This window comes from Sinocyclocheilus rhinocerous, unplaced genomic scaffold (genome assembly GCF_001515625.1).
Source record: "Sinocyclocheilus rhinocerous isolate Xijiao unplaced genomic scaffold, SAMN03320098_v1.1 scaffold165, whole genome shotgun sequence".
Lineage (NCBI taxonomy): Eukaryota > Metazoa > Chordata > Actinopteri > Cypriniformes > Cyprinidae > Sinocyclocheilus > Sinocyclocheilus rhinocerous.
In genome coordinates, this window is record NW_015630990.1 from 235,929 (window position 1) to 251,059 (window position 15,131).

At 38.5% G+C, this 15,131-nt stretch overlaps 1 protein-coding gene across 5 annotated transcripts in view; it reads left to right on the forward strand.

Moving 5' to 3' along the window:
• Positions 1-15,131, forward strand: part of dachd (dachshund d) — a 108,005-nt gene that overhangs the window by 78,236 nt on the left and 14,638 nt on the right. For 3 of the 5 annotated variants that reach the window (XM_016553459.1, XM_016553460.1, XM_016553461.1), the window contains exons 4-6: positions 448-620; positions 932-1,067; positions 2,184-2,318. In XM_016553459.1, coding sequence (XP_016408945.1) covers positions 448-620; positions 932-1,067; positions 2,184-2,318 — 444 coding nt within the window. Of the gene's footprint in view, positions 1-447; positions 621-931; positions 1,068-2,183; positions 2,319-3,057; positions 3,211-15,131 lie in introns of all 5 variants that reach the window. The other 2 variants (XM_016553456.1, XM_016553457.1) reach the window with 1 other exon arrangement.

Consider the following 15,131-nt stretch of genomic DNA (forward strand, 5'->3'; position numbering starts at 1 on the left):
GAAATAGTTCCATAATTTTTCCCTTTCCCAACATAATAAAGATTAGTTTAAATTTCACAATTATTAGGTTATTATGACTGCAATCGCCGTAACTCTATATATTATTAACAGCAATATGTATTATTAACAACGAAAGTGAATATTTATGTTTCTAATGACCATAATAGCTCAAAAATGCTGCAATTATTAATTTTTTTATAGATGTCGGTAGCTTTAATGTAATACAGTATCTAATGTGACAATTATTATTTAATTAATATTTACTCGGTAAGCCACGGCGCTCGCACAATAGGTCACATGTGAATAATTCATAGGGTTTCTCCTTTAAATCTTCCTCTCTTCTTCAGCAGTATGCTTTCTTTTCTGTCGCACACGCGTCTTCCATTTGCACACAACTTAATGCCAGAAATGATTAATTAATCAGCTACTCTCCTCTCTCATCTTCAGGCTTGGAACTGCCGTTTATGATGATGCCCCACCCCCTGATCCCTGTCAGCCTGCCTCACGCATCTGTCACCATGGCAATGAGTCAGATGAACCACCTCAGCACCATCGCCAATATGGCCGCCGCAGCACAGGGACAGAGTGCCCCATCCCGAATGGTGACATCAGTGATTAAGGTAACCCACGGCGCCGTTCTCTCATTGTGTCGTGCACATCTCTCATCAGCCATTGAGGGAAGGTGGAGGGGGCTGGGTGGTGCATGATCCGTGCTTTCGTACGGCATTGCGGGGAGCAGTCTGTCAGACAATAGCCTGGGAAACAAAGCAAGGAAAGGATGCAGAAGAAGGGGTGGGGGGACGGTGTCTCAAAAAAAAGAGAGAGAAGAAAAAGCACGGACGCTTGTGTGTCCGTGGAAGTGTGTTGCTGAAAAGAGTGTGTCATGTAATGGCCGCCCTGGCTGTGTTTGTTTTTCCTGTTGGCTGTGCAGGAACGGGTCCCCGACAGTCCCTCCCCTGCCCCCTCTCTGGAAGACGGCAGGAGGCCGGGGAGCCGTCCCTCATCCCAGCGCAGCAGCAGCGTCTCCAGCTCTCCCGCGCACACGGAGAGCTCCTCCGACAGAATGCGTATGTTCACCCCATAAATCTCTCTCCCACTCTCTTTGTCTCTCAATTCCTCTCCCTCGTCTCTTCCAGCGTCTCCGCACACCGGCACACACGCGCTACTAAATACCGCACTAAAAATGCCTCTTGTTAAGAGCGTAGCACATGTGTGTCCCTCCCCACTTTCTGTTCTTTTCAACAGATGGCAAAGAGATATTAGCTGTCTTTTTTTAATCTTTAAGTTTCGATCTGGCTCATGTTGTGCAAAGACAGACCTCAAACGTTTTCATCATTAGCTGTGTCATAAAATAAAAACAATGTCCTTAATCACTTGAGAGAGCCTGTATGTATGTTTCTCGTCATCTCTGAAATATGCTACCATGTTTTATGATGTTATTCTGGGAGCAATGTCTTAGCGAGTAACTGTTTATTTTAATTCAAAACTCATTTGAGGTCTGAATGTTACATTGAAAATATGGGATTTGAACCTGGAAATATATTTTTAAATGAATAAAATAATTTTTTATGTAAAATAAATAAGACATTTAGGCATATTAATAAGACTCAATTTCTAAGCCACAACTCAAATTAAATTTGTGACATTTTACTCAAACTTCGGGAGTTCATGCTGCTCCAGTACTGTTGTCGTTGAAGCAAACCCCATTATTTAATTAGTAACTTAAGTTTACTGTTTTAACTTTTTTATTTTTAATGTAATTTTTACTAAAAGTATTATGCTAATAATATAATTTGTAGTGAAGAAATGTTATTAAAAATTATTCTTACTAGTGGTCTCAGACTTTCACAGGTTTTTGTAAAGAGGCATTTATTATACATTTATAAGAGACAGTTGTATTTTTTCTGTCGCCTCATCTCAGATGTTACAGAGAATTGCACTGAGAATTGCTTGTGCCAGGCAGAGTGGCAAATGCGATTTTGATTGACTGGCGCATTGATTTGGAGATGAGGTATACCACAAGTCACAAACAGTTGAAAGCCAAGGACGTATTCACCTTCTCAAGCCACTGGACGACGAGGGCTCTTTTCAACTAGAATCATTATTTATCACTCGAGGTGTTTTGCGTTGTCGATTGAGAGCGTGTGGAGATGGGAATAATGTGTCTCTGTGTTCTCTCAAAGCTGTGCATCACAACGGACTGTCGATGAACCAGGTGTTACTGGGCCTGTCTCCCAGCATCTTACCCGGGCCTAAAGAGGGCGATCTGGCAACTCACGACATCGGCCACGAGGCCAAGAGAATGCACCTGGAGAAAGGTCAGAGTTCAGTACATTAAACAACACATAACACTATTGTTTTATTTTTTGGAAATGTTTGTGAAAAACTTTTGAGTATGAGTATGAAGTCATGTTTTGGTTTCTGTGATACTCAAAACATTGATATTTTTTGGAAATGACAATTGCTAATTAATAAGAAATTAATACTGCAGTTAATACAGGCAAGGATGCATACAAATCAAAAAATCTAAAGTAAAAGAAATATTTTGTTACGTTGTAAATGTCTTCAATATTTCAAATAAATTGAACTTCCTTTTCATCAAAGAATCCTAAAAAATAAATCCCCATTTCCACAAAAGTATTAAGCAGCACAACTGTTTTCAACATTGATATTAATAAGAATTGTTTCCACCCTGAACACTGGATTAATGGCTTCTGAAAATTCAGCTTTGCCATCAAAGGTATAATTTACATTTAAAATATATTCAAATAAAATGTTTATTTTAAATTATAATAATATTCCCAATAATAATATTAATATTATAATATTATAATTCTCAGAAGCCTTTTTTTTTTTTTTTACTGAAATTCATCCAAAAAAATCTATCAAAACATCTCCATCTTTTGAGTGTAAAGTTGAAGTAAGCTTAACAATTGACAAATGTCTATACTTTTCACTATTTACTTTGGTCTGGCAAAGAAAAAATGAAGTGTTCTTTCACATGCTTTGCATTAAACACAAATTGAAGCAAATAATAGATTTGAGAATTCTCTCCAGGCAGAAGGCAGGACTGGGGAAGTGTTGGAGAGGGTGATAATGACATTAAAACCACGGTGGAAATCATTGGGCTGCACATCTCCTGCTGGATCTGCCCGGAGAGGAGGCGATGTGTAGGTCTCTCCCATAGACCAAGCAAGCCTGTGAATCAAAGTAATTAGCATGATTATATGAATTTACAGGTCAGACCTTAGGTGTGATGGGCGGGAGGGGTTGGGGTGTTTGTGTGGGTCTTAAGGGGATTGGTGTGTGCAGTCGATGTGTTTTTTTCAGTCCTGATCTGATGTTTCTAGTGACTGATTGTGTACTGTACGTCTGGATTGACACCGCTGACATATTGGCCTGTTTATAATAACATTATCACAACACGTGTGATTGCACAGAACATTTTTTCCTGTTGTTGCCCAATAGAGACATGGAGATGGATCCGTCTAATCCCCCAGCATGCCATGGTTCCACCAGCCCCTTTAGATATCAATTGAGTTAGATTGGTCCTGATTCTCTCCGACCGAGTGAAAATCCACATTGTCTATTTGCATCGCCGCTGCATTATCATTCAGACGCTTGGCATGCTTAATATGTCACTCCTCTTGATTAGAATCCAAAGCTCTCTAACGTGTGCGGCAAAGGTCTCGTGCTGTGGAAAACATTTTTATAAAATAATCCATTAATGCAGAGGAGTGCAACTAAATTAGTTACCAATTTGCTGAGCATGAATTAATGAACAGAGCTTCTCCTGGCTCCCAGAGTTGTAATTTTCATAATAACCTCAGACCTTTATTTGGCAGGTTGTTTAGTTTTTTCGTTTGAAGGTTTTCATTAGTCTAATGAGGACTGTGCAAGGGCGAGCAGTCAGCACAATTTACATGAGGAAGCTATCATAATAAATGAAGCAATTTGAATAACACGCACAGGTTTATGCTGTGAGATGAGAGAGATCGTAGCGCCGGATCTGGAGGTAACCAATACATTAGACCAACTAATAACCAAAGTAATCCCAATAAAAGCCTTAAGTGAAGGGAATAAAATTAATGATAGATATATTGAACTGCAATGATATGATACATGATGCATTAGATTCATAAAATAAATGTGCCCCATTGTTAAAGAGGAGGGGCTCGTCTGGCTTGGCCTGCTTCTGTTTGTGGCAGCGTTTTTAATTAGGGTTGTTCATTGGATCAGTTTGTTTAGACAAATGAGATTACATTCCAATGGTTTAATGATATTTCTCCACTTGTTTGATCTTTATGATCGTGGCAGAGCATTAAATTAATGCTACGGCGTGCACTTTCGCTTTAGTGCGAAATATTACGTTTGAGGTGTCAACGTCACCTGTATCCAAGCGGGTTAACAGTAGTAGATGGGTTTGGGACAGTCTTTGTATCTTGTCCATCTTGATAAATGCTTCATATTTAGCAAGAGTGCCATTATGAACCGCACTTCTTCAATACAACAGTTCAGTAAACAAGACATTAATATTAAATAGCTTACATTTTAGACATAATATTGCCTTTTATATTATGTATTTTTGTTCTTTCCAATAGAAAATAATTCCAAACAAAGTCAAAGCAGAATTGTTGCTTATAACAAAGCAACACACAGTACTGTTTTTTTGTTCCTAAATAAATCAGAAAATAATTAATGTATTTGAGTACATGACTCGCACGACAGTTAACAAAAAGTTAGTATTAAGTAGCTTACATTTTAGACACAATATTGCTATAAATTATGCGATATTGAGTTAATGATTCAATGACTCGCGCACTTGTTTTGTTTGTTGCTATAAATGATGCAATATCGAGTAAATGATTAAATTACTCGTTCACTTGTTTTGTTAATAAATGAATCTGTGTTTTTGAATGAATCAATATAGTGAATGATTCAGTAACGCACTCAAAGACAGTGACCTGTTTTGTTCCTGAATGAATCACTGTTTTTCAAAAGTATTGGTTGAGTTGAATGATTTGACTCATAAAGACGGTCACTTGTCAGTGTAAGTTATATTACCACAATGCTATCACACTCTGAGTTAAAAAATAAAAAGTTCTGTAAAATAATACTGTATGGTATCCAATATCTCTTGTCATTTTTTCCAAGCATTTCTCTGGCATTAGAAGTTAGACACCATTAAGTGGCGCCTCACCTTGAAGTGAAGCAAAAAAGTGAACAGTTCGCTCACATTTATTATAAAGTCTGGACTAATTGAATTGCTTCACAAAGGGAATCTGTCAGAATTGTTTTTGACAAGCCTCGCTCTTGTGAAACAGCAGGTAGTTGACAAACAAGGAAATTTGAAAGGTTCTAAAGCCTTTGGCAGTAAACTCATTTTGGACATCAAATATTTAACATGGTTCCTCTCCTTGGGGGAGCCGCTCGTGAATATATCCACATATGGGCGGGAGCTGTAGCTAAGCGGTGCACAATAACAACACTAGAAGAGTAATTTATGGGATAATAACTACAAACAGTTTCTGTTGCCTAAAGGAATGGTAGAGGTTTATTTTTACCAAATGAGAGCTGCTCTCACATAAATTATTCCTGTCATAACGCTTGAGAAATAATCTGGCTAATTTCACTTAGCGTACTGCAGGAAATTGTACAAATCCTATGGACCTTTTGAGCAAAGTAAACAGTATGATGTTTGATGCTGTATCATATAACGTTTAAAGGCATGATTATGGGAGAGGGAGATGTTTTTCACTGTATTTTTCTGTATATACAGAAATTAAGATGGAAGTGTACTTGTAACTATGAAAGACAAAGCCTCAGAGAAAAAAAAGGTAATTGCGACAAATTTTACAATAAGAAATAAAGTTACACTGTTAGATTTGATACAGATGGGAGATGTAAAGTCATAATTTCAAGAAATTATTTCAAAATGTCCTTTTTATTATTTTACTCTGAGGCAGAAACAGTAACTGTTATATGTATTACATAAATAACTGCTAAACATTATGGTGTACATTTAAAAGGTAAATTAGCCTATTATTATAAATTACTCCCTAATTTTGATTGACTGCTTAACAAGCATCATATGTAATGTGTTACACTGATTTCTGTTAATATGTGCAGGTGTCTGATCATTGGGTTTGTTAGAGAAAGAAACCAAAAGCCAAAATTATTGAGCAAGGAATACAGTAGATACATAGTTTAGAAATGTTTCCAGTCCGGCAGTTTTATGACCGCCATGTTGCATCATTATAGAGACATTGGTTTTTGCTTAGCAAACATGTTACTTACTACAGACCTCCGGTTCTTTAACTCCACGTCTGATCACGGTAAACTTGCACACTCTCCTTTCATCAGACACACTTGCTTTCCAAGCATGTTTTCTATCGCCTTTTTAAGTGTCCTTGTGGTTCTGGCTTCAAAAGTGAAACGGACTGAGGCTTGTGCTGACTTGGCCGACTTTTCCTAAGACAAAAGGCTGGATCATTAGCCATGGGGATCTGAAATGTGACTTGGCAGACAATCACGGTATATGATCAAACAACTTGTCAGTGTGTTCTGTCGAAATGAAGGGGTGCGAAAAGAAAAAAAAAATAATTCAATAGAGGATCAATCAAGTTTGTGAGCAGCGAAACAAATAGTGCTGATGATGCAAACGTGGGCCGTCCCTCCAGGACACGGCGCTTCATTTGGATATTTGTTCTCCCTCATGAATGTTCCATTACGTGATACCATGGACTGCTAATCACATTCCACAAGAAAGACAGTGCTTTTAGGAATGTTGAAAAGCAAGTGGTTCTTTCTAATCTTTGAAATGCCTTAAAAGTGACAGAATGCTTTCTCCTGCCAAGATGTAAGGCTTAGATAGAGAGATAAATATGCTGTGGTCAGCTAAGAGTATCTCGCGAGCAGAGAGGCAAATTTAATAATGTATTATCATTCACTAGAGAAGGTGAAATCTCCTTGTCCATCACAACACGCCAGGGCCGTTTTATGTTACCCTTCATTTCAAAGGGAGCAGTGTGCTGCAGAGACACCTGCTCTGATAAAAAGAAAAGATGCAGCTCTTGGCCTGGAGGGTTAGGGCTTCGTTTTTGACTAGTTCCACTGTTTTTCTTTCTCTCAGTTTGCAAGTGACTTTCTTTTTTGGTTTGGACTAGAAGGGCAATTACAATGAACGAGATTCCATATGCAGCACGGACAGTCTCTTTGTGAATTCTAAGTACATAACCGAGCATCTGCCCTTAACGGTATGTGCACTGCTGTGAACAAATGTATCATTTGTTTGCCCTTGGACAGACGAAATGTAACAATTAGCAATGCCGTTTCTGCTCATTTGTGATTCAAAATGCGAAAAGCTTAAAAACAACTGTTGTGTTAAGGTAAGGCTGACCCTGACTTTCTATGACCCAGACGTCCTAGACATAACAATTAAATACCTCAAAGATCATTGGTTTGCGTGCACAGTTTTGTTTTGTAAACAGCATGTTTTGAAGCTGATTTACCAGACATAACAATTTAAAAAGATGTTTTGCTGACTTAAAACACATATTCCACTTTGTAGTTTCATCAAAACTCCTAATAAAGGGATCATTTTGTTTTGTTGTTTGGACCCCATTCACTTTCAAAACATCTTCTCCCGTATTCTGCAGAAAAGAAAACAGCATGCAGGTTTGGAACGACACAAGGCTGTTAGAAATTCATTTTTAGTTGAACTATCCCTTTAATGTCACATTGGAGCGCTCACACAGTAGTGGCTGCTCTATTATTAAGCTGCTGAGTTTAGGGCAAAGTGTGTCAAATTTAAAAATTTTCTCTGTTCCGTAATTATCAACGGATACTTAGGGCTGTTATATCCTTTGACTGCGAACAAAATCGTTCCTAATAAAAGAGAATAGGGGGAGGAGAAAAACTGCGGGAGGACTAATTCTCTTCTCTCTCGCAGCATTTGAAAGCTCGCCTAAGTGTTCCAGTCACCTTGACTTTGCAGCCACAGGCCTGGAGATGCTGTTGCTTATCCCGCCTAACCCCGGCCTGTCAATTAGGTGTTTAAAAATTAATCTCTTTAACTGGAAATACCATGCCAGCTTTCTTCCATCTGTAAATGGAGTGTTATTAATTCAAGCTGCGCAAAGCCAGTGTTATGAATAATGTTATCAAAACAGATTTCCACACGTTTAACACATCAACCGCTTTTAAAAATCCTAAGTATTTTTTTTATAGCTGTGAACCAGACGCAAATGGATTTGCATCCATTTTCTTCTGCTCACGAGGGCATGAGAGACAGAGAGAGAGGGCGTCAGACTGGGGGGCTCCTAAGCTCTGCTTTTTAAAAAATTTACATTTACATTTCTTTTTGTCTTTCATCTTCGGTCTCCAAAGCGGCTCAGTACATAGAGCCTGGATTAGTGCCAGAGTCGATTGTCGCCCCAAACATCCTCATTCCCTGTAGGATTGCTGCGAATCACATTAATATGTCCGCCCGTCTTCGACGGAACGCACTCCACTGTGATCAGACTGCAGACTATCTTCCGTTTCTCAGTGTTGGAGTGCTTGTTCTATCAAAGCGTTTTGATTATGTTGGGTTTTTTACTCCTTGTTTGAATTTCTAATGTCATTGCGTGTAAAATGTGGAAGGCATTTACATATTGGCACCAAAACGCATTTGTTTCCGTGTAAGGACGCCAGTGTGCGCATTCTTGAAAAATGTAGAAAATTCAACCAGATGTGAGCTGAGGACAATTCCCGTTAACAAAAATAAATAAAGACGTTCACACATACCCATCTCTAGAGATGATTAGCACTAGATTGCGCAGGAGGCTTCCCGGAGTGTGATTGTAGTAATCTAGCTTTCAGGTGTGCACCAGTAAGCGTTCAGTGATCAATAAATAGACTCAATCTAGCCTGATTCCTCCTGTAATGCATGCTAATAATAACGCCCCCATCCTAAAAAAAACAACAAGTTCGATTTCCAGACCCTAATGACCGTCAACCCCCACGTATACCGTAAACAAGACCCTCCACTACATACGAGTCCTGAATACATTTGCTTTTCAAAAGGCAATTAATTCAAAGGCCTTTGAGAGCATTAGTTGCTCATCCTTCTTTACCTTTATTAATCGGGTTACACAACCCTCTCTCACCAATGCTCCATCCACCTTTGAGGAGTGTCTGTTTACGACAACGATGGTTGTCATTGTATACCAAGAGCGGTCTTCCTGTAGGACGCTCACTTGAATTAAGTAACAAAAGTAGTGGATGGGGCTTTTTTATGCAGTCATCACAGGCAGTCAAGCCTTTAATCCTCAGCGGTCCAATAATGACATCCCCTCTGCATTTATTACATGGAGGAGCGTGGAAAAACGCTGACTTTGAACAAATGAACACTCTGACCTTTATGCAATAAATATGACACGGGCCATATAAAAAGACAAGATATCTTCTTCTGCTGGGGTTTGCATCAGAGACTCTTTGCATTGCTGTCTCTGTATGGCCCACCACCAGAAAACAAGATGTTTGTGACAGTACTGAACATGGAATCACAAAGCATGAATCTGTGGAACACAAAAGAAGATATTTTGAAAAATTTCTGTTTTTTTGTTTGTTTTGTCCATGCAATGAAAGTCAGTTGAATCCAGTGTTGTTTTGGACCCCCTTGACAATAATTGTTTGGACAAAAAGTCAAAACTTAAAAATTTAATTTCTTTTGTGTTTCGCAGAATAAGGTACAAATATAGTTTTAGAATGACAGGATAAATAATTAATGACAGAATTTAAATTTTTGGGTAAAATTAAAGTCCAAAGTCTAAGAAGATTTCTTTCGATAAGTTACAAAAGGTTGATAGTTTTGACAATATCAACAACAGTGCAAATAATGCAATCAAACTATGCAGCAGTACTTACTGTAAGTACTCATGCCATGCTGAGAACAGGGCAAATGTTATTGAACCACAAAACCACAGGTTTATTTGAACTATTAAAAAAATACATTAATCTGACTCTCCTGTTATGATGATTGGAGTATATAATGATAGAAAAGCTATACTGAGATGCATTGCTTTTTGCTAAAAACTGTAATGTGTTCGATTTTTAGAGAAGGAAGTAGCCAGATAATAACAAAAGTCATTTTTTTCTCCATTATTTATTTGATCTAAGATTTTGTGCACTGTGAACATGTCTTATAATCTTCACAGTTTGTGGTTTGATCTCCTGCTACAGTTTAAACCACACAAGACCTGTTTTTTTCCCTCTGGTGTTGAACTGTTCACCATAAAGGTTGCTTTTGTTTTTATCCCTGACCGTATGCGACAGTTAAGGATTTATGAAGATTTCCTCCCCTTCGCCTGCCCATCTGTGCGGCTGTCTTCAGTGTGGCCTTGAGAATATGTTTCAATTTATTAAGCCAAACCAAAGGACTCATTATTTCAGAAGAGGGGCACGGAGTGACACACAGAATTGGTTATTAATGGAAAGTCTCTGCCACAGGGCAGTTGAAATTTAATGATATCCTACAAGAAAATATGATGGTGTCACTTTCCCAAAAGTCATGCGAAATGTCAGCGTTTTAAGGTCCCGACGCTAATTTTATGCCCGTGCACAGTAATGTTTGGGAGCGCATTTAGGAAACACGGCCCAGTGCCTGTGCTGATTATCCCCCTCACCTTCCTTGTGCTCTCAAATGGGTTTGTGCAGCAAGCGATTTAATCTCTAAGTGTAGGGAACATTAGTGTAGAGAGAGAGAGAGAGAGAGAAACACCACAGTGCATTTCTCAGAGATAAGGCTTTCCGAGCCAAATGTTACCTGTTAATCCAGGGCCGACCGACTCCAGCACTTGACTTTGACTCTCAGCAGGAATTTGGTAATGGCTAATTTTCATCTCGGAATTAAAGAGCAGAAAAGAGCAAAGCTGAGTGAGTGTGAGCGGGGGTTTGGGAGCGCATTTAGGAAACACGGCCCAGTGCCTGTGCTGATTATCCCCCTCACCTTCCTTGTGCTCTCAAATGGGTTTGTGCAGCAAGCGATTTAATCTCTAAGTGTAGGGAACATTAGTGGAGAGAGAGAGAGAGAAACACCACAGTGCATTTCTCAGAGATAAGGCTTTCCAAGCCAAATGTTACCTGTTAATCCAGGGCTGACCGACTCCAGCACTTGACTTTGACTCTCAGCAGGAATTTGGTAATGGCTAATTTTCATCTCGGAATTAAAGAGCAGAAAAGAGCAAAGCTGAGTGGGTGTGAGCGGGGTTAGCAGTTCTGCAGTAGATAGCTGTGTTTCCATAACACGTATGCCATAGTGCCTGTGTTCGCCATGCCCATATGCACAACATATGCACCTTTAAGTCATTCTAAAGGAATTTGTCCACTACGGATCACAGCACACACATTTCTCACTGTGGTCTGCATGTGTACGCATGCTGTAAAGGTAGAATTGCTTTGCCTTTCATTTCTTTTGTCTTTTTCTAATTTTTCTGTTTTGTTTTATACGTTAGTTACAGTGCTTGCAATGCAGCAATATATTGATATTCCTCAAACATCTGGTTCAGGCGTTTGTTTTCTGGTAAGGGGTCATTTGCAGAGAACAAAGCTTTAAATCTAAGCTTACCTAAAATTGGATATTTTCTCTTGCTGCCTTGCAAGCGCTCATATTTCCTTTAGGGAATGCAGATCTAGTTGTTGTCCTTCTACATAACACCCATCTATCTATCATTCTATCTTTCTACCATTCTATTGTATGTCTATCTATCTTTCATTCTGCCTATAAAGCCTATATTCAAGGCTTTTAAAATGTTAAAAAAGAAAGAAAAAGAAATCAATCATTTAGAGTTTATCTCGAAAAACTGATTTTCTAGTTAAAATTACAGTTACATGACTTTTCTTTGAATTTCAAATCATTTAAATTCTTCTTTCTTGCATTAAAATTCAAATCGCAATTTTACATTCTGTTTGCCACCTCAATTCAAATTCTATTTAAATTAATTCGCATATTTGCGTACTAAGAGCTGATTGGTCTTCTTTCTTATCCTTTTTTATCTATACTGCTTATTAATTTAAATCTTGCTCTCCCTTTCTCTTACATTTATTTATTTATTGTATGTTTGTTTATGTTCTGTTTTTTTTTTTAAGTTGTTAAAATATTTGGCATTTCTGCCTTTCATTTTTAGGGCAGTGCAAGAGTAGACAGGAAGCAGTGGGAGAGGAGAGAGGGGAATAGGGTCATATGTAACTCGTATGTAAAAATATTTTTGGTGCTCTTATATTCAATGCTTATTTCTTATTTTCAAAGTTAGTGATACTTTTGCATTTTTTAAAGAGCTTCTTCACACAGACCAGTTAAGGAAATGGGCGGCAGTCAGACACTGACATTTTAAACGTAGGCTATATAAGCTTTGGGTTAGGCCAATAAAAAGAGTTTGCTGTGGAAATATTTAATGGAATGCAGAAGATAGAGAAGACGATGCAGTTTTAAAGATTAGCCTCTGTGTAATGCGCTGTTGTCTCCATTTATGAGACTGAAAGGTCATAACCACTCCCCTGGAAGGAGGCAACTTCTTCAGCCCCATTGGCAGGTGAAATAAAATGTAATTGTCTGCTGTAGGCAGCGGCAGCCTTTGCGGAGAGGGGAACTGACATCCTCCACGTTTTAAACATTCAATTCTCCTGCTGCGAGGAACACAGGTTTGCAAGGACACAGGCTTCACCTGTCAATATATCACAGTGACTGGCTAGCCAAATGCTGCAATGCTTTTCCCTCTCACTCTCTCTCTCTCTCTCTCTCCCTCCTCCGGCTCAGTGCCTTCATTGGAGAAATCAGCTGAAAGGTCCACTGGGACCTCAATTCAAACACTGCAACTTGCAACATATGGCACATTTTCAGCTCCCAAGGTCAATTAAAGCTATTTATTGAAAGAATGTTGCTAAATTTCCCAAGGTTTCCACTCAATTCATTGCAGAGTGCCTTGTCTATCATATTAAAAATCAGTTGAGTGGTTTACGCTCTCCTTGTCATGACTTTCCATCAAAGATATCAAAGGCATTCGAGAGGAGTTCGAGACATTTTATCTTCTCTTATCGCAAACATCGTTTTTTCACTCTCCCCTTCTCCTCAGTGCAGCCTTGTCGGAATGCTGCTCACACTACAAATCTAATAACATGTAAAGTGAAGATAAGCCCAGATCCCTCCAAGTGATATTTTTTACATTCATAGTTTGTCAAGTCGATTTCTGAGTCCCTTGTTTTTTTTAACAATTTATTAACAGGAAAGGTGATTTATCATTGCTACACTGTCAAGGACTCCCACTGCTGCCACGGGAGGGAGTGTGCGCTCATGCTTACGTGTGATTGCGAGTATGTGCGTTGTTTTAAATTATGGCATTTCATTCCAAATGCGTCGTATTTACAGCTTCCAATTTTTATTTGCGGCTCCTATTATCCAGCGAAACAGTTGCGCATGAAATGTTATTTGTGACACGGCTGACCTAAAAGGATTTCATAAAGATTTTTTTGAGACAGAAAGCTGCAAACGGACCTGTCACAGCTGCTGCTGGCTGCCCCGGTGGAGAAATATCACCTGGAAAACACAGCTCTCTCCTTCACTCTCTTCATCATGCTGGCATCTGGCACTGTAATTAAGTCCAAGTCAATGATTCTGGACCAATGGCAGGAAATAAACAGCTAAAGACAGGCCAAAATGGAGTGCTCGAAACAAGAGAATGCTCACAGACACAATGGCACTCAAGTGTGGCTAATGTAAATGGAGACTGACCAAAAAATGGCAAATTTCGGTTATTTGAGAGCTGAATTGGTCATTTGAGATGAAATGTGCTGTTTGCTTTCTAATGCATGACAGATTGTTTCCTAGTAACAAAGCAATATGAGCCACCCTGTGATCCAGTATTGTGTTTGCGGCGAGGTCCTGCTGAGTATAAAGCAGAAGTTGGTTTAAGCAATGATGTATTATTAATGCCAACACTAAATCCAGGACTACAGTGGCTGCAAACCAAATACAGGCTTCTGACATCCAATTCTCCTCTATTGTTTCTCATTTGCTGATTCGCTACATGTTTGGCATCTGAAGAATCAGAGCCACGAATGTGACAAAGAGAAGAAAACATATAGTGTATTTCTCTAATGTAGTAATTGCATACAATTCATATAATTCACTCTGTTTTCATGATCGGTTTATTATGGCACAAAACGATGCCATCCAACAGCATTAAAAAGAGCTTTTCTTCGTTTTTTTTTTTCCTGTTACATTTGATTGCAAGCAAACACGCATCCATTAGTCGGTCGCCCATTGTCGGTAATGAACTGGAGTAAAATGCTAGTTAAATTGGGGAGAGATTGAAGGAGACCCTCCATGGATTCCCGGCACTCCTCTTGGCCTTTCCTCCGTCCAAGAATTTTGAATCGTAAAGTCTTAATAGTGGTGGCTTATATTCAACTGTTGGTTGGCTGGATGTTTCCAGGGCATTTGCAGATGCTCGGAATAATCTCTTATGTTTTGCCGCAATCTGGTGCTGAGATGGTTGAAATAAATACTTTAAACTAATTAATGTAGGACCAGCTGTTACCAAGCCTTGGCTGGCTTTAGTGAATACTGATGGCAGAAGAGGGGCTCCTCAAGTCGTGCCGTGTTTGTGCATGATTTAGGAAGTCATATAAACACATATTAATTCTGTATGAGAGCCTAATTCTGGGGTTTGGTGCTTAAACTGAAATCCATGAAAACCACAGTTGTAGGCTTTTAATTTTCTAGTGTATAAAATGAATTAAAAAGTATTTGTAATGCCTTTTAATGCAACTTATGATCAGTTGTGTTCTCGTGAAAATAGAATATATAATAAAATATTGCTAATACTTAGTTTAAGTAAAGAGCAAAAAAACTCAATTCTTGAAATTTATTTGCTATGTATCCAACTAGCAAAAATAGAGATACTAGCTAGAGATACTAGCAATCTTCTTTATTCTTACAAAGTCCAAAAAAGTGTCCATATTTAGTTTAAACAAACACCTAACCTAAATTAATAAACCATAATATATAGCATATTCCACACCATTATTACTATAGACGAATGAATGAATGAATAAGATAAGAATTATAGATTTAATTAAATATATTTAATTTA